Genomic DNA, 25108 nt, shown 5'->3' with positions numbered 1-25108 from the left:
TGGGTTAGTAAGCAGGGTGCAACACAAAGCAGGTCAAGTGACTACAGGAAGTGCAGCCATGTTTGTTGTCCCTTCAGAAACTGACCGCCAACTTTTATTTTGTCAGCCTGTTCTATCAAAAAGAAAATGTGACTGTTTTACCTTTTAGTTTCTTTGTCTTTTTTTATCAAAGAAACTTGAGTTATCCCCCTCCCTTTTAGTTGTTTTAGCTGTAGCTTGAAGGATCTTGATCTGCAGGAACTTCCTTGAGGCAGTAGGATGGGTACCAGTGTTTTCAGGTAAAGCTTTGCCGATGACACATAATTCTGCTCAAGGACTATAAAGTACATAGAAAGGGTCAACGCAACTTGATCAACCAGCTGAACCAACAAAGTCCATCCACATTCCGCAGATCTGAAGTTAGGGATGTGTCATTACTAAACAAAAACATTGTCTTGGAGTTGTTCCAATGAGTCCTGCTCAATTGCTCATGTCCATACTGAATTTCTGGGTATGATCTATTTATTATTATTATTATTTTTTTTTTAAATGTTCTGGTCAGCAATGCACCTTCTGTAGGATTATAAATTATCACCACCTCCCAATTTGGTAAATTACCTGTTTAAATAGCTAAAAGACAGATTGGTAAAGAACTAATATAATTTCATAGTTCATAGCTTCTTAAAATGTTCTGTAACCTTCTAAATATTGTGCTTTGATTATCTTGTACAGCTGTCTGTTTCCAACGGTAACCAGCAGAACATTGAAAGCATAATTTGTGAAATAATTTACAATTAGCAGAAAAACAGTCAATGAAAAAAAGTGAGACCTCGTTCAGACCACCATCCAAAATTGCGATAACAAAATTGGTCTTCTGTGGGGCTGGTCTTTTCAAAGAAGATGGCAATTTTGTATAATATATGGTGGAACTCGAAATCTTTCACAAGAAATCTTATCTAGATAAGGGGGTGTTTCTTTTGGCGGGAGTTTACTGTATTTGCAAAGTAAATAAACTATTTAATCGGTCCAGGACTGTCCACTGAATACTTACATCGGGCGGTCCTGGGTCCCTAAGTATGGTTAAAGCTGGGGACCCTGGAGAGAAGATGGAAGCGGTTTTCACTGCTTCTGTTTTCTTTGGTTTCACACACAAAGCGTTCAATGAGCGCGATGTATAGAATAGAAGCAGAGGTAGCTGCCATTGGTTCCAATGATCATGTGGCTGGTTACATGATCGCCGGGATGTCGTTATTTGGAGGCTGCTGGGTGACAGTTATCACTCTTCACAGGGCTGGTTTCCCCTGTAACTGGGGCTGCTATGCAGCTCCAGTTACAGTGGAAAAGTATAGTGTAAAACAAATGAAATGAAATAATGATCTATTATATCCTTTTGTGGGACAGACCATAATAATAAAAATGAAAGTGAAAAAAGCGTAAATAAATTCAATAAGAAATACACATAAAATACCCCCCCCCAAAAAAACGCTCCCACGCCAAATATTTTCGTAATGCTAGCCCTCACCCAATTACCCTAATATACGTGTAATATTTTAAAATATACTGTAGACAATGTTAGTCACAAATTTAAAGTCTATTATAGGGTCATACTATGAGCTAAAATGTAAAAAGCTATTTTATTTTTTTTAATTCTGATAAAGCAAAAATTATGTGTATACAAATGATTAAAAAAAAAAGAAACCTGCATTGCTCACGGAAAAAAAACATTGGAAAAATCACTTCGCTAGTTCTGGTTCTGAACCAGTTAGGCCCCATGCACATGGCCGTAGCCGTTTGCACGGCCTGTGATTACAGGCGTGGACGGCCGCGGACAGTCACCCGCATTTGCCAGTCGTTCTCCCATTATAAAGTGTGGGAGCACGGTCTGTGAAATAAAATAATAGGAAGACCTAATTTTACGGATCATTTCTATGGCCCAGACACCTTCCCATAAATATACTGGAAGGTGTCCGTTGGCCATAGAAATGAATGGATCAGTATTTTGATCCGCAATTACGGTTTGCGGATCAAAATTATGGTCGTGTGCCTAAATATGACTACATATTCCCTGGAAAAAATCCGCCCCCCCCCCCTTTTGCCGGGGGTCTTGAGAGCCGGACTCGTGACAGCCTACTGATCGCTGCTGCAGTACTCTTATTATAGGGGCTGACTCTGATAAGATAACCCTTTTTAATGTTACAAGCAAATTTTTCATTTAGAAATTCTTGTTCTGCATTTTAATATATTTAATTTATGAGTTCATGTTCCTTGTTAGATTTTCTAAGGGCTTGACCTCTATCATTGGCATTAGTATTTTTTCTTGTTCTTGGGGGAACACAGACTGTGTGTATATATTGTTGCTACTAGGAGGCGTGACACTATGAAATGTTGGCTTCTACTACAGGATATACTCCTACAGATACTAAGCTAAGACTGAATTAGCTGAGACACTCCTGCTGGTACAACAGCCTGTCTTTATTTTTTTCTCCTATCTGGGAAATGGACGTGGCTGTTCCCCTGTTTTCCCCCTCTAATGGTGGGTGCATGGTGTTTACCTCACTGCTCCGTTGTCCCCCTACCAATGAAGACAATAGGTTCAGTACAAGAGTGCAAGTTCTTCTGTTGGTCACCCCTCTTTGCTCTCCACCAGTGTCCCACTCATCTCTAGCCATCCCCTTTAAGGCCACCCTTTCTCCTGCTCCACTGGCAGGTTGTTTCCACAGACGCAAGTCTTTAAGGTTGGGGAGGCACATTTGGGCCCCACAGGAATCCAGTACTCTCATCAACCTTCTGGAATTGAGGGCGAATGATGCGAGATCGACGCTCTGGTGTCTCCATAGGACCAAATCAACCTGATTTTTCTCTACTTCCTTTTGTCATTCTTCCCAGGCTTCTCAGGAGCATCAAGGTCGAGGGGAATTTTCAGCAACCTCGTGACCCATGTCTGGCCGCGTCGCTGTTGATATACCGACTGGGTGGCTCTTTTGGCCAATGTTCCCTGGCCAGATCAAAAGCATCTTCTCTTTTAGAGACCTCTCTTCCATCCGAATTTTACGGTCGCTAGGTCTAAAGGCTTGGCTACAGGTCTGTGAGCATGGGTCTTGTCAGAACGGGTCATCCACACCATGCTGAAGGCTAAGACAGCCTTCTGCCCGCTTTTACCACCGTACTTAGAAGTTATACTTAGCTGGAACGGAATCTTTCTCCCTTGTTTTTTTTCCTTTGTTCAGAATTCTGACGTTCCTCCAGGTAGGGTTGGAAGGGGCAGGTGTCTGCGTTGTTTGTAAACTTCAACAGGCCACTGGCATTTAAATCTCATATTCAGATGTTCTTGCAGAGGTCTTGTGGTTCCTCCCTATCATTCCGCCACTCCGTTATGGGACTTTACCTCTGTTCTGGATGCTCTGCAATAGGCTGTGTTTAACCCCTTAACGCTCCATGACCTACTATTAGGTCATGCTAACTGTAGCGTTCGCGCTCAGTGACCTAATAGTAGGTCATGGAGTAAACACGGCGCTGTTTCCGACAGCAGACTATCACTGCTCAATGTGCCGGGACCGATCGCGGAGCTCCCCCGCCGATTAACCCCTCAGAAGCCGCGTTCAATAGCGATCGCGGCTTCTTAGGGGTTAATCCGCCATCGCCGGCCTACTACACGATAGCGGCCGGCGATGGTGACTATGGCAACCGGACACCAAACAATGGCGTCCGGCTATGCCATAGACGGAATCCTAGTGGGTCCTGACAACGTCAGGACCCACTATGCTTGCTGTCAGTGAGTAGCTGACAGTTCTAATACACTGCACTACGCATGTAGTGCAGTGTATTAGAATAGCGATCAGAGCCTCCTGCCCTCAAGTCCCCTAGTGGGACAAAGTAATAAAGTAAAAAAAAAGTTAAAAAAAGATGTGTAAAAATAAGAAAATAAAAGTTTTAAAAGTAATAAAAGTAAAAGTCCCACTTTTTCCCTTATCAGTCATTTATTATTAATAAAAATATATAAACAAATAAACTATACATAATTGGTATCGCCGCGTCCGTAACGGCCTGAACTACAAAATTATTTTGTTATTTATCCCGCACGGTGAACGCCGTAAAAAAAAATATTAATAAACCGTACCACAATCACAATTGTTTGGTCACTTCACCTCCCAAAAAATGGAATAAAAAGAGATCAAAAAGTCGCATGTACCTAAAAATGGTACTGATGGAAAATACAGTTCGTTACGCAAAAAATAAGTCCTCGCACGGCTTTATTGATTGAAAAATAAAAACGTTCTGGCTCTTAGAATAAGGCAACACAAAAAGTGAATGATTGTTTACAAAACTTATTTTATTGTGCAAACGCCATAAGACATAAAAAAAAACTATAAACATCTGGTATCGCCGTGATCGTATCGCCCCGCAGAATAAAGTTAATATATCATTTATAGCGCACGGTGAACGCTGTAAAAAAAAAAGTATACAAAAACAATAGTAGAATTGCTGTTTATTAGTCACCACGCCACCTAAAAATGGAATAAAAACTGATCAAAAAGCCGCATGCACCCCAAGAAAACTACAATGGATTCCTCAAGGGGTCTAGTTTCCAAATTGGGGTCACTTTTGGGGGGTTTCCAATGTTTTGGCACCACAAGATCTTTTCAAACCGGACATGGTGCCTAATAAAAAAGAGGGCTCAAAATCCGCTAGGTGCTCCTTTGCTTCGGAGGCCGGTGCTTCAGTCCATTACCACACTAGGGCCACATGTGGGATATTTCTCTAAACTGCAGAATCTGGGCAATAAGTATTGAGTTGCGTTTCTCTGATAAATCCTTTTGTGTTATAAAAAAAATGGTATAAAAAGAGTAAATTTCACCTCTACTTTGCTCTAAATTTCTGTGAAACACCTAAAGGGTTCATAAACTTTCTAAATGCTGTTGTGAATACTTTGAGGGGTCTAGTTTCTAAAATGGGGTGTTTGATAGGGGTTTCTAATATATGGGCCCCTCAAAGCAACTTCAGAAATGAACTGGAACCTAAAAAAATAAATAAATGAGGCAATACTTCGCTTCTTACATTATACTGATAATGAGCAGTGCCCACTCCGAGATGACCCCAGTTTTGACCGTTTGTATAAACGGAGACCCCTATTAGACCGTTTCAGTGCCCGGTTTTCCCAAGCATACACCCCCGAGAAGTGTTTTTCTATTGATGAGTCCCTGGTACATTTTAAAGGGAGGGTTCAATTCCGCCAGTACCTGCCAGGTAAGAGGGCAAGGTATGGCGTGAAGATGTATAAGCTGTGCGAGAGTGCATCAGGGTATACCTACAGGTTTAGGATATATGAAGGAAAGGCCACCCCCAAACCAGACTGCATCCTGGACTACAATAGGTACATGGGAGGGATGGACTTGTCAAATCAAGTCCTGAAGCCCTACAGCGCCATGCGGTGTGGTATAAGAAGCTGGCCGGGCACATCATACAGATGGCTTTGTACAATGCGTACGTGCTACGTCGATGTGCAGGCCAGAGGGGAACTTTCCTGGAATTTCAAGATCTAATCTTTAGGGACCAGGAAGGGGGGGCACCCAGTACTTCTGGAAGCGAGGCCACACGCATCGTACCAGGGCAACACTTTCCAGGAGAAGTTCCCCAAACCGGTGGAAAGGGAAAGAGTCAAAAGAGGTGCAGAGTCTGCTATAAGAGGGGGATAAGGAAGAACACAATATACCAATGTGACACGTGTCCCGAAAAACCAGGGCTCTGTATAAAAGATTGTTTTAAAATGTATCATACATCCCTTGATTTTTAATTTACCCTGATGCACTCCGCACAGCTTACCCCACTCATCTTTCCCTTCTGAGCCCTGCCGTATGCCCAGGCAGCTGATAACAGCCACATGTAGGGTATTGTCGTACCCAGGAGAACCCACATTACAATTTAAGGGGTGTATATCTCCGGTGGCGCATGCTGGGCACACTATATTGGACACTGAAATGGCATATACATATATAAAATTGCAAATCTCACACTGCACCATCTGCTGCGCATTATCTTTTACACAGTACCTGTGGGGTCAAAATGCTCACTACACCTCTAGATGAATGTCTTAAGGGGTGTAGTTTTTAAAATGGGGTCACTTCTCGGGGGTTTCAACTGTACTGGTACCTCAGGGGCTTCTGCATACATGACTTAGCACCAGAAAAGCTCCAGTAGGCCAAATGGTGGTCCTTTTCTTCTGAGCCCTCCCATGGGCCCAAACGGCAGTTTATCACCACAAATGGGGTATTGCCGCACTAAGGACAAATTGGGCAACAAAATGGGGTATGTTGTTCCTTGTGAAAATAAGAAATTTTGATCAAAAATGACATCTTATTGGAAAAAATATCATTTTTTTCATTTCACAGCCCAATTCAAATAGGTGCTGTGAAAAAACTGTGCGGTCAAAATGATAACAAAAACCATAAATGAATTCCTTGAGGGGTGTAGTTTCCAAAATGGGGTCACTTCTGGTGGGTTTCCATTGCTTTGATACCTCTGGGGCTCTGCAAATGCGACATGGCACCCGAAAACCAATCCAGCAAAATGTGAACTCCAACAAACACATAGCGCTCCTTTCCTTCTGAGCCCTCCCATGGGCCCAAACGGCAGTTTATCACCACAAATGGGGTATTGCCGCACTAAGGACAAATTGGGCAACAAAATGGGGTATGTTGTTCCTTGTGAAAATAAGAAATTTTGATCAAAAATGACATCTTATTGGAAAAAATATCATTTTTTTCATTTCACAGCCCAATTCAAATAGGTGCTGTGAAAAAACTGTGCGGTCAAAATGATAACAAAAACCATAAATGAATTCCTTGAGGGGTGTAATTTCCAAAATGGGGTCACTTCTGGTGGGTTTCCATTGTTTTGATACCTCAACGCCTCTTCAAACCTGGCATGCTGCCTAAAATATATTCTAATAAAAAAGAGGCCTCAAAATGCACTAGGTGCTTCTTTGCTTCTAGGGCTTGTGTTTTAGTCCACGAGCGCACTAGAGCCACATGTGGGACATTTCTAAAAACTGCAGAATCTGGACAATACATATTTAGTAGTGTTTCTCTGGTAAAACCTTCTCTGTTACTAAAAAAAAATTTAATAAAATTTAAATTCAGCAGAAAAAATGAAATTTGCAAATTTCATTTCCACTTTGCTTTAATTCCTGTGAAATGCCTGAAGGGTTAAAAAACTTTCTATATGCTGTTTTGAATACTTTGAGGGGTCTAGTTTTTAAAATGGGGTGTTTTATGGGGGTTTCTAATACATAGGCCCCTCAAATCCACTTCAGAACTGAACTGGCACCTTCAAAAAAAGGCTTTTGAAATTTTCTTAAGAATATGAGAAGTTGCTGTTTATGTTCTAAGCCTTGTAACGTCTAAGAAAAATAAAATAATGTTCAAAAAACGATGCCAATCTAAAGTAGACATATGGGAAATGTGAACTAGTAACTATTTTGGGTGGTATAACCGTCTGTTTTTCAAGCAGATGCATTTAAATTCTGAAAAATGCTATTTTTTGTAAATTTTCTCTAAATTTTGCAATTTTTCACAAATAAAGACTGAATATATCGACCAAATTTTACCACGAACATGAAGCCCAAAGTGTCACGAGAAAACACTCTCAGAATCGCTTGGATAGGTTTAAGCATTCCGACGTTATTACCACATAAAGTGAAATATGTCAGATTTGAAAAATGGGCTCTGAGCCTTAAGGCCCAAACTAGGCTGCGTCCTTAAGGGGTTAATCTTCTACAGGGGTTCTCCTTAGGTCTCCTTACCTGGAAGGTGTTGTTCCTTGTGGCGGTGACCTCCATCCAGAGGGTTTCTGAACCGACAGCACTGTATTGTTGTCCCTGCATTTGACTCTCATCAGGATGAGGCAGTACTATGTACTGTGCCTTTTTTTTTTGCCCGCGGTAGTCTCCTCCTGTCACCTTAACAAGGACATCGTTTTGCTACACTTTTTCACGTCTCTCGTGCATTTTAAAGAACGCTCTCTTCAGAATCTGGATGTCGTCCTCCCTCACTTTCTCTTTCTGCAGATCTGACTTCTTTTACTGGTCCCGGAACATCAGAGGAAGAGTTTGGCAGCCTCTAAGGCTACTATCGCCCGCTGGATTTGTTTGACTATTCGAGAGGTCTATTGGGTAAGGGGACGAACCCTCGTTTCAAGTTATGGGCAATTCCATTCGAGCGGTCCCTGCCTCCTCGGCGACATCGGGCTTCCGCTCTTCAAGTGTGCGGGGCGACTACCTGGTCTTCTCTGCACATATATACCAAGTACTACAGGGTGCATACTATTGCTCCAGCGGATGCTTCCCTTGGTTGCAAAGTTTTGCAAGCATCTGTGAAGTAGATGATAACGTCTTTTTTTATTCTTATTTTCCCTCCCCTGGGGACTGCTTTAGGATGTCCCATGGCAGTTGTCCCCCAATGAGACGAAAGAGAAAAGCAGATTTTTTTTGAGTATTACTGTCAAATCATTTCCTCCTCCAGTCTGCTGGAGGACACAGGGCCCACCTATTTGTATCTACCATTGATATGGTTGTCTGATGAACGCTTTTCTTCTTTTTAGTTCTGATATTTATTCTTCACTTCTTTGCGTTCTGCTTCTCCTACTGCTTATGTACAGTCTAAATGTCTATAGGAGGGGCCAACACTACCTCCTAGTGGCAACAGCATTTATCCACGTTCTGTGTCCCCCAATGCACTGGACAAGATAATATTTAGTACTCAAAAAAATCCCCTTTTATTGGCCAAAGCTTCTGCTGAAAAAATTTGTGTAGAATGCAATAGTTGCTGATGCTGATAAATAAGTTCCAAATAACAGGTGGATTTGCCATTACTGATATGGCAGAACTGTTACCTATATTTTCAATGAATAAAACTCACCAGGTGAGTTGTAAATAATGATTCATTTAAAAAAAAAATAATTATATTCATAATTCTTGTAAGGATTTAAGACACGTTTTGTAAAAATGAAAAAATGTCACCGACGCAAACTTGAACACAAAATTCGAAAATGGCGCATGCATGCATGTGCTCCGTATTTATAAGGCATCTGGCCACAAAATTTGTCTGTTATCCTTGTGACTGTTAATTTTGGGATGTGGTCAGACCAATTGTACATTTAGAAGGTTTTTCTGAAGGGCAGTATTTGTGCAAAGTTCATATACATCCATGTGCCATTTTAGTTATTTGGCACACGTCACATGCACCAAGTTTGTTGCCAAAAACTGTCAATAAAATGGTAATTGTAAAAGATTTTCTTAATTGTATTTACATGAGTCATTGATTGTATTAGTGTTTTGTCACGTTTTGCTTTCCCAGTAGCTGCAAAATTGGGATCTTACATTTTCTCTTTAAGAATTGAACAGAACGAGGGAGCAAACTAGGTTATTGCCGAGGATCTTCTAGGGAGGTCCCAATGAAGGGCCCCCCAGAAGACAATAGGCGCCTCTACATATAGAAATTATTGGATGTGAAGCATGATTTTGAATACCATTATAAGGAGGAGTAAACGAGTATTGACAGCCTTGTATTGCTGTCACTACAGTATGTTTTTACTGACTATATGGACTGAATTTTACCTTTGTCTGTATTAGTGCATGTGCTGTGTACGTTTAGCACTATATATTAAAACATTTTCAACGTCTAATATATTTTGTATTAATCATTGTTTTCAGTGATAGATGGTGTTATGGTTTTGTTTACCGTTATGAAGCTTGGCTTTTTTTTTCTCCATTGGTGAAATCATTGTAAAAGTAATTCATAGACATTTTGTACATCTACATACATCTATCTGGCGGCTTGGTTGTCAGCTATTTTAATCATAATGTTTGCGCATAACCAGGGGCGTAACTAGGAAAGACTGGGCCCCATAGCAAACTTTTGACTGGGGCCCCCCCCCCCCGTGGGTGTCACACACCCCCCCTTGTAGATAGTGCCTTTTTTACAGCCCCTCTGTAGATAAGGCCATAGAGCCCCCCCTGTAGATAGCGCCATACAGCCCCCCTGTAGATATCGCCATACAGCCCCCCCTGTAGATAGCGCCATAGAGCCCCCTCGTGTAGATGGTGCCATACAGCCCCCTCTGTAGAGAACGCCATACAGCCCCCCCTGTAGGGAACGCCATACAGCCCCCCCTGTAGATAACGCCATACAGTCCCCCCTGTAGAGAACGCCATACAGCCCCCCCGGTAGGGAACGCCATACAGCATCTGTATACTCCTCTAGAAGCAATGTTTCTGGAGGAGCATTTCTCTAATTCAGAATGCAATTTATTGTATCCCAATTATTTCTCTTATGTTCCCGCATGAAACCGTGAGAAAAAACCTGTGTATGTCCCTGGTATAAGCCAGTCGACTTCTAGGGGTGCTCTATTATGTATTCGTAGAACGTGGATCTTTAGTACAGCCTGTGGATGACAGCGACGGGAAATATGCCCTCTGAGGCTGTGTTTACAGCAGTCTTTATATTTCTAAGGCACAACAGACACAGAGAAGAAGAAGGGGGAATTTGATTTCCCTGTTGATTCTCCATTATTGGATTACTCTCACTCAGCGTCCCCAACCCCCCAAAAAAATGCGACCTACAGGGTGTCCTACAAAAGACATGCATCCCCTATCCACAGTATAGGGGATACATGTGTGATCGCAGGCAGCGATAGGGAGAACAGGGGACCGAAAGTCCCCCAAGTTCTCCATGACTAACCTCTGACTTCCGGCGTCTGCGCAGCTCAATAAAAATGAAAGGAGCGCTGGTCACGCATGCACAGAAGCGCGACCGGCGCTCCATTCATTTCTACGGAGCTGCCGACCGACCCCGGAAGTCCGAGGTTTGTGATGGAGAACTTCAGGGGACTTTTAGTTCCCCGTTCTCCCTATCAATGCCAGCGATCACACATGTATCCCCTGTCCTGTGGATAGGGGATACATGTCTTTTGTTTACTGGCAGAGTGGGGAGATACCTCCCTGCTCTGCCGTAGTGATCAGTGGCGTCGCGCTGTAGCAGCCATAGCGGCAGCTAGCGGAGCCTCCGGCCATGGTGGGGGCCCGTGCCGGCGGGCGACACGGGCCCCCTCATGCCGCGGGCCCCGTAGCAGCCGCTACTGCTGCTACGGTGGTAGTTACGCCACTGCGCATAACACTCCTTAATGGGAAATATTTTTGTTCAGTTGCACATTCGTAGGAGTCTCATTATAACGGACACTGGGCAGAATTGAACAGAAAACTACTATGTAATATTGTTTCTTCTTTTTATGATGCACAACATTTACATCCAGTACCTAAGTAAATACATTTTACATCACAGCATGTTTACTTATTAGCCATTTTTTATTTGTTAGGCTTCGTTCACATGTGCGTCAGGGCTCCGTTCGTGGGTTCCGTCTGACCTATTTTTTTTTTTTTACGGACCGTGCTCCCATACTTCAGAATGGGAGCACGGCCCGCAAATACAGACAGATGTCCGCGGCTGGCCGTAGCCGTAATCACGGACCGGGATTACCGCTATGGCTGTGTGCAGGGGGCCTAATGCTTTCAGGACCAAGGGTCATCGATGCCTCAATGACCAGTCCTAAATGTAAACTTTTGGTATACATTCTTTTACATAGTCATAACTTTTGAACTACTTTAGAAAACGTGGCCATTTTTTTTAGCTAACTAACCTACAATTCCTGCCTCCTACTCTAATACTAAGTGGCACGGGGAAGCCAAAGTATATACTTTCTATATGTGTGTGTGTGTGTGTGTGCGTGTGTGTGTGTGTGTGTGCGTGCGTGTGTGTGTGTGTGTGTGTGTGTGTGTGTGTGTATATATATATATATTCTCTGAAACACCTGTGACAGAGTGAAGGAGGCTGAGAGGAGAGGACAAGCGTGAAAAGTTTGTTTTACAAACAAACTTTTCAGAAATTACCATGATTCGTTAATCATGGTGATTAAATGTTGAGAAGCCGAACCAATTGTTTTGGCTATCAACGAGCAGGTTGCTGGGGTGCCGGAGACGCTAAAAGTGCTGGTATCAGAGCGCGCTCCTTAGCGCTATGCAGGCACAAACACTGGACTAGATTCACGCCCTGTCTGCATGGGGCGTATGCGGCTAGGACGTGAATCTACATATTTGAGGCATGAAGGGGTTAAAGAGGAGCAGTTCGCATTGATACACTTAGCAGTCCTCACTGATGAAGCTCATCGGTACATGATCCAACCCTGAAAATGACAGAGGACTGATGTTTTTATACAGGACACAGAACTCTATTTTGTTTCTAATATTATTCTTTTTTTCTTCTTTTATTTTTAGTAAGGTGATTGTGGTTTTTTTTACTCAAGGTTTGAGTTGTTGCAGTGTACTAGAAAACTGTGGTTTTTTTTTAAACTCACGGCTGCCATCATTGCAGTATACCTGGTACCTGCCGTCAGAGGTCTGGCCTCCGCATCAAATTTGGAGCCTGTCGCCAGAAGTCACATTTTACTTCATAGTAATTGGTGCCCATGTAGTTTAATTTATGGGAAATATACGGACCTTATTATGCTGCAGTTTCCAGATGTGGGGCCCGTTTATTTCACATAAGTGAAGCTGCATGGGCCAAAGTAACTTTATTTATTGCATCAGCAGTAATGGCCCTGATATGGGCCTGGACTCGCCCACTGTCTAACATAACCCAACACAACATAGGGAAGGAATCAAGCCCACCTCACTCATCATTGCAGCATGATGCAGAAGAAGAGATCTTTTGCTTTCCCACATGCACAGGAGCTGCTATGTACTCTTAACTGCATTGTGTACGTGCCAGCAGCAGGCACACAGATCTCACATGAGCATTCCTTCTAGCTGCTTCGGGTCTTTAGTGGGTGCAAGAAGGAACTGGTTTTGTGGGGATGGGCTGGGGGCCGTAATACTATGTATTTTTGGGCTCCAAAAATTTCTGATGGCGGACTTGTTTTTATTACAGCAACACCTCAACAGTCTAAAATCTTGCAGTGTAATAGTAGTTATCATCTATAATTGAAGCGAGTCATCCCACCCACGCTTTATAGTAGGACTTGGTTTCAAATAGGACATGGTTTTAAATATCAAGGATCCATAATAAATGCTTCTTATATGAGCTATATTATTTTTTTGTAGGATGCCCTTTATTTCATTTTTATTTTCTAGGTATGGACATTTCTCTGGCATTAATAGGAAGGTTCAGCTGACATATTTGCCCCATGGGCATCCAAAGCCATCCAGTGAGGAAGAAGGTAAGACAGTGAAGGCGTTATTTTTCTTGCTTATCATAGTATGATATTATCTGAGTTTTTTGTTAATTGTTTAATCTTTGTTTTCTTCTTTTTCCTATTTGTTCCTGTGTTTGCTTGTGTAATCTCTAGGTTTTATGGACTCCTTCCAATGTAGAAAAACATGCTGCTTAATTTTCTTAATATGAGTGTCTATGAACCTGTGGTTCTCCAGACATTTATGGACACCGTTTAGTACATCCTCTGTGCAGTGCTTCATAATTTGTAATCACTAAAAAATATAATAACTGATAGGATTTTGTAGGTAAGAAATTGTTTGGATCTGCTGCGTGACTGAAAAGGTTGTGAAGAATCTCTGATTTTTCTACACAGAAGCCCGCAAAGATTCCCCTTCTCTGCTGCTAGTTTTGAAATGGGGTGGTGAACTTACTCCAGCTGGACGAGTGCAAGCGGAAGAGCTAGGACGGGCATTTCGGTGTATGTACCCTGGAGGGCAAGGTATGTTCCTTCTTTTTTTTTCTTTACCTTCTGCCTTTTTTCTGATAGTATTTAATCTATTTCTTAGAGGGAAATTTCAATTTGAAAAATGCTGCTGAATAGATTTTAAAGGAGTTTTCTCATAGTGAAACATTTTAATGGCCTATATTTAGGATAGGCCATCAATGTGTGAGTGGTCGGAGTTCATCCCCTGCCACTCATCAGAATGCCGCAGACCCTTAGTTCTGATGAATGGTGGAGGTCCCGGGACACATTTCCCCACTGATCAAACATTAATGGCCTATACTTTGGATAGGCCATTCATTTCACTCCTGGGATACACTTTAAACTGAAAATAATGACAGTGTCATATATACCTTACATTGCTTTTGTCTGCTTTTCATGATTCCTTAAAGGGAATCTGTCAGGAGATTTGACACTATCAAATGGCTATAGGGTACTGGATTAGGGACATAACTGTGTTGAAGATGTTACTTCTTGCATCAGTGTAAAAAAATTTATAACAAGTTTTATTCTGCGCACGAGTGTCTACCGAACCATGAAGTGTCCTGCATCTAACACTCCAACCCCTCCCCTATGCAGTTGATTGACGGCTCTGCTTATATGATGATGAAGACGACCAAAGCCATCAACTGCACAGTGGAGGGATGTGGTTGGAGCGCTAGATGTCGGGCACTTCCTGGTACGGCCGTCATTCGCGCAGCAAAATATTTTTTTTTGCACTGATGCAAGCAGTAACATCTTTAAAGAGGCTCTGTCACCAGATTATCAAATCCCTATCTCCTATCGCATGTGATCGGCGCTGCAATGTAGAGAACAGTAAAGTTTTTGTTTTTTTTGAAAAACGTTCATTTTTGGCCAAGTTATGAGCTATTTTATATATATGCAAATGAATGGACAACTGGGCGTGTTTTTTTTCGTTATGTCCAACTGGGCGTGTATTGTGTTTTTAACTGGGCGTGTTTACTTGTTTTACTAACTGGGCGTTGTGAATAGAAGTGTATGATGCTGACGAATCAGTGACCAATCAGCATCATGCACTCCTCTCCATTCATTTACACAGCAGCATCACGTTCTTACTAGAACGATGTGCAGCCACATACACAGGCATTAACGTTAATCAAGTGTCCTGATAATGAATACACATGATCATCCAGCCTGGACGTCGTGTATTCAGAATCCTGACACTTCTGAATCTTTTCTGTGAGATTTCCAGCAAGGGAAACGAAATCTCATTTACCTCGTAATCTTGCGAGATTACGCATGGCTTGCTATAATCTCACAAAAAAGATTCAGAAGTGTCAGGATTCTGAATACACATGACGTCCAGGCTGGAGGTCATGTATATTCATTATCAGGACACTTGTGTATGTGGCTGCACATCGTTCTAGTAAGAACACTATGTGCTGTGTAAATGAATGGAGAGGAGTGTATGATGCTGATTGGTCACTGATTCGTCAGCATCATGCACTTCTATTCACAACGCCCAGTTAGTAAAACAAGTAAACACGCCCAGTTAAAAACACAATACACGCCCAGTTGGACATACGAAAAAAAACACGCCCAGTTGTCCATTTCAAAGCTCATTTGCATATATATAAAATTGCTCATAACTTGGCCAAAAATTAGCGTTTTTCAAAAAAAAATAAAACTTTGCTGTTATCTACATTGCAGCGCCGATCACATGCAATAGGCGATAGGGATTTGAGAATCTGGTGACAGAGCCTCTTTAACATTGGTATGTTCCTAATCTGTTACCCCATAACTACCTAGCGGTGTCAGACATTTGGTAGAGTAAAATCTCTTGTCAGTCTCCCTTTAACTATAGTAGTGATGTCAATTTTGTTTACATTACTGCTTTCTCTGGGGTTTCCATGGTAGCATCAACGTACTAACTATTTGTGGACATTCTATAATGTGCCCATTTATAAGAACACAATTATAAGAGTAGAGGTCACATGACATGATGTTCATGCACAGTTTGTATTTTGATGCCATCAAGGCCCATGTGTGATGTCCCTTCCCACCACCTACTGTCACCATGTCATTGTGGCATTAGTAATACAGATATTTCATCCATTATCATCAGGTATGTCCTATAGTCCCGAAAATATGGTATATATTAGAAAGTGTCATTACTATAAATATAACATATACTAATCCACCATTTTTAAAAGCACAATACTTCTTTAAATCATTTTTCCGTTACTTTATTCCATTCCCTCTCATTTTCTTAAGTATGGCATTATGTAATGTTGGTCAAAGATACAAACTCTTTAGTCCGCATTTACACAATGTATGCATTGTTTCTGCCACTCATCTGTTTCACTTTGTTAAGAAAGATAAGAGGATCAAGGCTTCACAGGTTCAGGTGATATCTTATTTCAAGCATTACATGGCACAAATGCATGTAAGAATAGCAACCTTTAGCATCAAAAAGTCTAATTGAACAAAAACGTCACTTTTCTCACTTGCATTTATGTCATTTGATGCTTGAAAGAAAAAAATAAATCACCTGGATTACCCAAACTTAGATTAGGGATTAGGGTCTCACTCCGCTCTTTCCAGTTTGTCCCATAGACGTTTGAAGAGAAAGTGCATGCTTGACTGATACTCCATATAATTCCCTCTTACTGCTGATGTGCTGGTTATGAGTAACGGGATACCTGGGACCCCATACTAGTGATTAGTGGGGCTCCCAGTGGTGGAGCCTCCAGCAATCAAGCTTTTATCACCAATTCAGTGGATAGGTGATAAATGTTGTTTGCAATAAAACCCTTTTAACCAAGCATGTGCACACACATTTACTCCGGACACTGGGGAAATGCACTAAATTGATAGATGATTAACAAAACCTGACGACAACTGACTTTATAAACACTGGTCATAATATCTGTGTACAGTGAAAAAAGTCTGCAGACTCTCTACAAGAAAATCCATGTTATTTAAGTTACATATACAGTACTGTGCAAAAGTTTGAGGCAGTTGTGGAAAAATAATGCAAAGTAAGAATGCTTTAAAAAATAAAAGTGTTAATAGTTTTTTTTAAGAACTAACAAAACACAAAGTGAATAAACAGAAGAGAAAGCTAAATCAAATCAATGTTTGGTGAGACCACCCTTTGCCTTGAAAACCGCAACAATTCTTCTAGGTACATTTGAACAAAGTCATGGATTTTGTAGGATTATTGTCAGGTGTATGATTAACCAATTATACCAAACAGGTGATAATGATCATCATTTTCATATGTAGGTTGAAACACAGTCATTAACTGTAACAGAAACAGATGTGTCGGAGGTTTAAAACTATGTAAGGAACAGCCAAACTCTGCTATAAATGTGAGGTAGTGGAAGACCGTTTCATATCACAGGTCCACCATGGCAAGACTGAGCACAGCAACAAGACCCAAGGTAGTTATACTGCATCAGCAGGCAAAGATTTCAAAGCAGACTGGGGTTTCAAGAGGTGCTGTTCAAGCTCATTTGAAGAAGCACAAAGAAATGGGCAACATTGAGGACCGTAGACACAGTGGTCCGCCAAGGAAACTTAGTGCAGCAAAACGAAGACACATCATGCTTACTTCCCTTTGAAATCGGAAGATGTCCAGCACTGGCATCAGTTCAGAACTGGCAGAAACCAGTGGGACCCAGGTATACTCATCTACTGTTCCGAGAAGTATGGCCAGAAGTGGTTCTTAAGGGAAATATTGCGGCCAGAAAGCCATACCTTCAATGTGGAAACAAGGCCAAGCGACTCCACTATGCACGAAAACATAGGAACTGGGGTACAGAAAAATGGCACCAGGTGCTCTGGACTGATGAGTCAAAATGTAAAATATTTGGCTGTTACACAATGCAGTTTGTTCGCCGAAGGTACTGTGGAGTGGTACAATAATGAGTGTCTGCAGAGAACAGTGTTGCATGGTGGAGGTTCCTTGCAAGTCTGGAGCTGCATTTTAGCAAATGGAGTTGGTGATTTGGTCAGGATTAATGGTGTCCTCAATGCTGATAAATACAGGCAGATCCTTATCCATCAGGCAGTACCATCAGGGAGGCATCTGATTGGCTCCAAATTTATTCTGCAGCAGGAGAACAACACCAAACATTCAGCCAAGGTCATTAAGAATAATTTTTAGCTTAAAGAAGAACATGGAGCCCTGGAAGTGATTGATATGGCCCCCACAGAGCCCTGATCTCAACATCATCGAGTCTGTCTGGGATTATATAAAGAGACAGACAGATTTAAGGAAGTCTACACCCACAGAAGATCTGTGGTTCGTACTCCCAAGATGTTCGGCACAACCTCCCTGCCGAGTTTCTTCAAAGACTGTGTGTAAGTGTACCTAGAAGAATTGATGCTGTTTTGAAGGCAAAGGGTGGTGACACCAAATATTGATTTGATTTAGATTTCTCTACTGTTCATTAATTTTGTATTTTGTTAATTAATAAAAAAAAAAAACTTCTATTCTGGATAGCATTCTTACTTTGCATCATTTTTCCAGAACTGGAAGATTGCTAACCTAACAAGTGTTTATGTATGCAAACCTTTCTTTTGTTACTCTTCTTTTGTTCTTCTTCCATCTTACTAGTTAATGTATGTATCTTTTTCATTCTGTCACTGTACGTTTAATAGTTTTCCTATGATATGAGTTTTCACTGTGTCTCTGTACAGCTAGTGAAACTAGTCATGTCCAGATATTACCTGTGAGGCCTTTCTTAATGCTTTATGTTCTTTCAACCTATTGTTCTAGTAGATGGTAACATCACGGCGTTGGGCTGTAGTTCCCCTATAGACTTTGGTAAGAACGATGAGTGACAGCGTGATGTGCACAGTCCCTATAACTGCATCAGGGAATTCCCTTCAACTAAACCCGGCACTGTGCATACTGTGCCAGACAACTAATTTCTCTAGAAACTTTACTGATACTTAACTTTCCCCTCATCTTGATTGTTGTAATTCATATCCAATTGATGATGCTAAGTCCTATGAGACATTTTATGGCATGAAATGGGACATATTACGCCAGTATACATTAATATCCTGCAGAATTGCTACTTCCATGTATAAATTTGTTCTAGGAGGAAATACTCTTTAAAGGCTATGTAAATGTTTGAAAGTGTTTTAAAAAAAATAAAAATGTGTATTAGTATGTGTTAATAAACTTTGTAGATACATTTTATTAAAAACTAATTTTACTTTTTAAGATACAGCTGCTCTGTTTTCTCTACAGAGCACCTGTATTTAGCGCTATTCACTGAATCCATCAGTCCCGTGGACTTGACGTGTTCAGTTACAGCGGGTCCTGCGTGTCTCTAACACGCAGGATCCACCTGTAAATTATCACATCTATGTTCATAACTTATTTTTACTTTTTAAGATACAGCATCTATGTATCCTGTATACATAGAAGCTGTATTGTTCTGTCCCAGTCGATTCTGTCATTTCAACTGAACTGACGGCCCGACTGAAAGTTGCTTAAAAACAGTAAACACATTAATTTAGTTTAAAAAATTGCTTACAAAGTTGTACATAGCCTTTAAATACATACAGATCAGTCAGAATTTAAAAAAATATTAAATAATTGGCCAATAACCTGTGTTCATACATGTGAAATATTGCTTCCAAATTATGTATAACAATGTTGTATCATGTGTACATAAAAACACAAATGTAAAGTTCTTTAAGTGATACATGATACTAGAATATTAAATACTGAACATATCGAGCAAATTTTGCCAGTAACTTAACCCCTTCGCGCTCAGGTCAGTAATAGTACGTCCTGCTAAGTAGAACGTTCGCGCTCAGGTCAGTACTATTACTGACCTGAGTAAACACGGCGCCATTTAATCCCGGCGCGTGCTTGAGCTGTGATACCTGCTGTTTCCGACAGCAGGCTATCACAGCTTAGTGTGCAGGGACCGATGGCGGTGGTCCCCGCCGATTAACCCCTTAGAAGCCGCGTTCAATAGCGATCGCGGCTTCTTAGGGGTTAAGCTGCCATCGCCGGCCTGCTACACGATAGCGGGCCGTGATGGCTACTATGGCAACCAGAGTCCTAACAATGGACTCTGGCTACGCCATCGACGGAAGCCTAGTGGGTCCCGACAAAGTCAGGACCCACTATGCTTGCTGTCAGCGAACAGCTGACAGCTCTAATACACTGCACTACGTATGTAGTGCAGTGTATTAGAATAGCGATCAGAGCCTCCTGCCCTCATGTCCCCTAGTGGGACAAAGTAAAAAAAGTGTAAAAAAGTAAAAAAAAGTTGTGTAAAAATAAGAAAATAAAAGATTTAAAAGTAATAAAAGTAAAAGTCCCCCTTTTTCCCTTATCAGTTCTTTATTATTAATAAAAATATATAAATAAACAAATAAACTATACATAATTGGTATCGCCGCGTCCGTAACGTCCTGAACTACAAAACGATGTCGTTATTTATCCCGCGCGGTGAACGCCGTAAGAGAAAATAATAATAAACCGTACCACAATCACAATTGTTTGGTCACTTCACCTCCCAAAAAATGGAATAAAAAGAGATCAAAAAGTCGCATGTCCCTAAAAATGGTACTGATGGAAACTACAGTTCGTTACGCAAAAAATAAGTCCTCGCACGACTTTCCTGATGGAAAAATAAAAACGTTATGGCTCTTAGAATAAGGTAACACAAAAAGTAAATGATATTTTACAAAATGTATTTTATTGTGCAAACGCCATAAGACATAAAATAAAAGTATAAACATCTGGTATCGCCGTAATCGTATCGCCCCGCAGAATAAAGTGAATATGTCATTTATAGCGCACGGTGAACGCTGTAAAAAAAATTGAATAAAAAACAATAGTAAAATTGCTGTTTTTTTAGTCCCCACTCCACCTAAAATTAGAATAAAAACTGATCAAAAAGTCGCATGCACCCCAAGAAAACTACAATGGATTCCTCAAGGTCTCTAGTTTCCAAAAAGGGGTCACTTTTGGGGGGTTTCCACTGTTTTAGCACCACAAGACCTCTTCAAACCGGACATGGTGCCTAATAAATTAAATTAATTAAATGTCACCTCTACTTTGCTCTAAATTCCTGTGAAACACCTAAAGGGTTAATAAACTTTTTAAATGCTGTTGTGAATACTTTGAGGGGTCTAGTTTCTGAAATGGGGTGTTTGATAAGGGTGTCTAATATATGGGCCCCTCAAAGCAACTTCAGAACTGAGCTGGAAACTAAAAAATAAAATAAAAATGAGGCAATACTTCGCTTCTTACATTATACTCATAATGAGCCGCGCCCACCCCGAGATGACCCCAGTTTTGACCGTTTGTATAAACGGAGACCCCTATTAGACCATTTCAGTGCCCGGTTTTCCCTGCATTCACCCCCGAGAAGTGTATTTCTATAGATGAATCCCTGGTACATTTGAAAGGGAGGCTTCAATTCCGCGAGTACCTGCCGGGTAAGAGGGCAAGGTATGGCGTGAAGATGTATGAGCTGTGCGAGAGTGCATCAGGGTATACCTACAAATTTAGGATATATAAAGGGAAGGACACCAGTACTCAGCCCCCAGAATGCCCCCCCTTACTGGGAGTTAATACAAAAATTGTGTGGGATTTGGTGCACCCACTGCTGGACCAGGGTTACCACCTCTACCTGGATAATTGTTATACCAGCGTCCCACTCTTCAACTGCCTCGCTTCCAGAAGTCCTGCGGCATGCGGCACTGCTAGAATAAATCTGAGAGGCCTCCCTAAGACTCTGCTTGGGCAAACACTCAGAAGGGGTGAGAGCAGGGCACAATCTAGCAGCAACATATTGTGTGTCAAGTACAAGACCAGGGAGATGCCACACCAGTACCCATGTACCTGTACGAGGTACCAGTACAGAGACCCCCAAACCAGACTGCATCCTGGACTACAATAGGTACATGGGAGGGGTGGACTTGTCAGATCAAGTCCTGAAGCCTTACAGTACTTCTGGAAGCGGGGCCACAGGCATCGTACCAGGGCAACACTTTTTAGGAGAAGTTCCCCAAACTGGCAAGAAGGGAAAAAGTCAAAAGAGGTGCAGAGTCTGCTATAAGAGGGGGATAAGGAAGGACACAATATATCAATGTGGCACATGTCCCGAAAAACCAGAGCTCTGTATGAAAGAGTGTTTTAAAATTTATCATCCATCCCTTTATTTTTAATTTACCCCAGTTTTACTCGCTCTGATCCACTTCGCACAGCTTACCCCTCCTCATCTTTCCCCTCTGAGCCCTGCTGTGTGCCCAGGCAGCTGATAACAGCCACATGTAGGGTATTGCCGTACCCGGGAGAGCCCACATTACAGTTTATGGGGTGTATGTCTCCGGTGGCACATGCTGGGCACAATATATCGGACACTGACATGGCATATATATAGAAAATTGCAAATCTCACTCTGCACCATCTGCTGCGCATTATCTTTTACACAATACCTGTGGGGTCAAAATGCTCACTACACCTCTAGATGAATTCCTTAAGGGGTGTCGTTTTTAAAATGGGGTCACTTCTCGGGGGTTTCAACTGTACTGATACCTCAGGGGCTTCTGCACACACGACTTAGCACCAGAAAATTTCCAGTAGGCCACATGGTGGTCCTTTCCTTCTGAGCCCTCCCATGGGCCCAAACGGCAGTTTATCACCACAAATAGGGTATTGCCACACTCAGGACAAATTGGGCAACAAAATGCGGTATTTTATTCCTTGTGAAAATAAGAAATTTTGAGCCAAAACTACCTCTTATTGGAAAAAATTACATTTTTTTGAATTCACAGCCCAATTCAAATAAATTCTGTGAAAAAACTGTGGAGTCTAAATGGTCACAACACCCATAAATGAATTCCTTGAGGGGTGTAGTTTCCAAAATGGGGTCACTTCTGGTGGGTTTCCATTGCTTTGATACCTTTGGGGCTCTGCAAATGCGACATGGCACCCGAAAACCAATCCAGCAAAATCTGGGCTCCAAAGAACACATAGCGCTCCTTTCCTTCTAATACCTCCCATGGGCCCAAACGGCAGTTTATGGCCACAAATAGGGTATTGCCGCACTCAGGACAAATTTGGCAACAAAATGGGGCATTTTGTTCCCTGTGAAAATAAGAAATTCTGATCAAAAATGACATCTTATTGGAAAAATTGTCATTCTTTTAATTTCACAGCCCAATTCAAATACGCGCTGTGAAAAAACTACGGGGTCAAAATTGTAACAATAACCATAAATTAATTCCTTGAGGGGTGCAGTTTCCAAAATGGGGTCAGTTTTGGGGGATTCCTACTGTTTTGGCACCTCAACACCTCTCCAAACCTGGCATGCTGCCTAAAATATATGCTAATAAAAAAGCACCACCAAAATGCACTAGGTGCTTCTTTGCTTCTGGGGCTTGTGTTTTAGTCCACGAGCGCACTAGAGCCACATGTGGGACATTTCTAAAAACTGAAGAATCTGGACAATACATATTTAGTAGTGTTTCTCTGGTAAAACCTTCTTTGTTACAGAAAAAAAATAGAATAAAATTGAAATTCAGAAAGAAAAACGAAATTTGCAAATTTCACCTCCACTGTGCTTTAATTCCTGTGAAATGCCTGAAGGGTTAAAAAACTTTCTAAATGCTGTTTTGAATACTTTGAGGGGTCTAGTTTTTAAAATGTGGTGCTTTATGGGGGTTTCTAATACATAGGCCCCTCAAAGCCACTTCAGAACTGAACAGGTACCTTAAAAAAAAGGCTTTTGAAATTTTCTTAAAAATATGAGAAATTGCTGTTTATGTTCTAAGCCTTGTAACGTCCAAGAAAAATAAAATAATGTTCAAAAAACGATGCCAATCTAAAGTAGACATATGGGAAATGTGAACTAGTAACTATTTTGGGTGGTATAAACGTCTGTTTTTCAAGCAGATGCATTTAAATTCTGAAAAATGCTATTTTTTCAAAATTTTCTCTAAATTTTGCAATTTTTCTCAAATAAAGACTGAATATATCGACCAAATTTTACCACGAACATGAAGCCCAAAGTGTCACGAGAAAACAATCTCGGAATCGCTTGGATAGGTTTAAGCATTCCGACGTTATTACCACATAAAGTGAAATATGTCAGATTTGAAAAATGGGCTCTGAGCCTTAAGGCCCAAACTAGGCTGCGTCCTTAAGGGGTTAAAGTGCAAGTGAAAACAATCTCAGAATCGCTTGGAAAGGTGAAAGCATTCCGGAGTTATTACCACATAAAGTGACACATGTCAGATTTGAAAAATGAGGCTCTGTCAGGAAGGTTAAAAGTGGCTAAAGAGGGAAGGGGTTAAAAAGATCACCCCTCAAAGTTTCAATACAGCATTTAGAAAGTTTCTTTTAACCCTTTAGACATTTTACAGGAATTAAAGCAATGTAGAGGTGAAATTTGCAAATATAATTTTTTTTTTGCAGAAATTCATTTTTAATCCATTTTTTTTGGAACACAGAAAGTTTTACCAGAGAAACGCAACTCAATATTTATTGCCCAGGTTCTGCAGTTTTTAGAAATACCCCACATGTGGCCCTAGTGTGCTTATCAACTGAAGTACAGGTCTCAGAATCAATGGAGCACCTAAAGGATTTTGGAGCCTTCTTTTTATTAGAATATATTTTAGGCACCATGTCAGGTTTGAAGGGCTCTTGCGGTGTCAAAACAGTGGAAATCCCCCAAAAGTTACCCCATTTGGGAAACTACACACCTCAAGGAAATTATCTAGGGGTATAGTGAGCATTTTGACCCCACATGTTTATTGCAGAAATGATTGAAAATAGGCTGTGAAAATTAAAATCTAAATTTTTTTCAAAGAAAATGTAGGTTTAGCTAATTTTTTATCATTTCTACAAGGACTAAAGGGGAAAAAGCACTGCAACATTTGTAAAGCAATTTCTCCCGAGTAAAACAATACCCCACATGTGGTCATAAATGCCTGTTTGGACACACGGCAGAGCTTAGAAGGGAAGGAGCGCCATTTAGCTTTTGGAGCTCAAATTTAGCAGGAATGTTTTGCGGAAGCCATGTCGCTATTGCAAAGCCCCTGAGGGGACAAAACAGTGGAATCCCCCCACAAGTGACCCCATTTTGGAAACTACACCCCTTGAGGAAATTATCTAGGGGTATAGTGAGCATTTTGACCTCACAGGTGTTTAATAGATTTTATTAGAATTGGGCAGTGAAAATAAAAACAATCCTTTTTCTTTAATAAGACGTAGCTTTAGCTCAAAATTTTTCATTTTCTCTACAAAAAAAGGAAAAAAAAGGAACCAACATTTGTAAAGCAACTTCTCTGGAGTACGGCAATACCCCATATGTGGTAATAAACTGCTGTTTGGGCACACGGCATGGCTCAAAAGGGAAGG

The 25108-nt window shown here is 41.2% G+C and overlaps 1 protein-coding gene across 8 annotated transcripts in view; it reads left to right on the top strand.

Annotated features, from left to right (window-relative positions):
• The window catches only part of PPIP5K1 (diphosphoinositol pentakisphosphate kinase 1), a 180676-nt gene that overhangs the window by 26852 nt on the left and 128716 nt on the right, over nt 1-25108 (top strand). For all 8 annotated transcript variants that reach the window (XM_075858098.1, XM_075858105.1, XM_075858102.1 and 5 more), the window contains 2 exons: nt 13157-13242; nt 13612-13737. In XM_075858098.1, the coding sequence (XP_075714213.1) occupies nt 13157-13242; nt 13612-13737 (212 nt within the window). The remainder of the gene's footprint in view (nt 1-13156; nt 13243-13611; nt 13738-25108) is intronic.

This window comes from Rhinoderma darwinii, chromosome 3 (genome assembly GCF_050947455.1).
Source record: "Rhinoderma darwinii isolate aRhiDar2 chromosome 3, aRhiDar2.hap1, whole genome shotgun sequence".
NCBI classification, from domain to species: domain Eukaryota; kingdom Metazoa; phylum Chordata; class Amphibia; order Anura; family Rhinodermatidae; genus Rhinoderma; species Rhinoderma darwinii.
The sequence above is the reverse complement of the archived record's forward strand: the minus strand, read 5'-3'. Positions and strand labels throughout refer to the sequence as shown.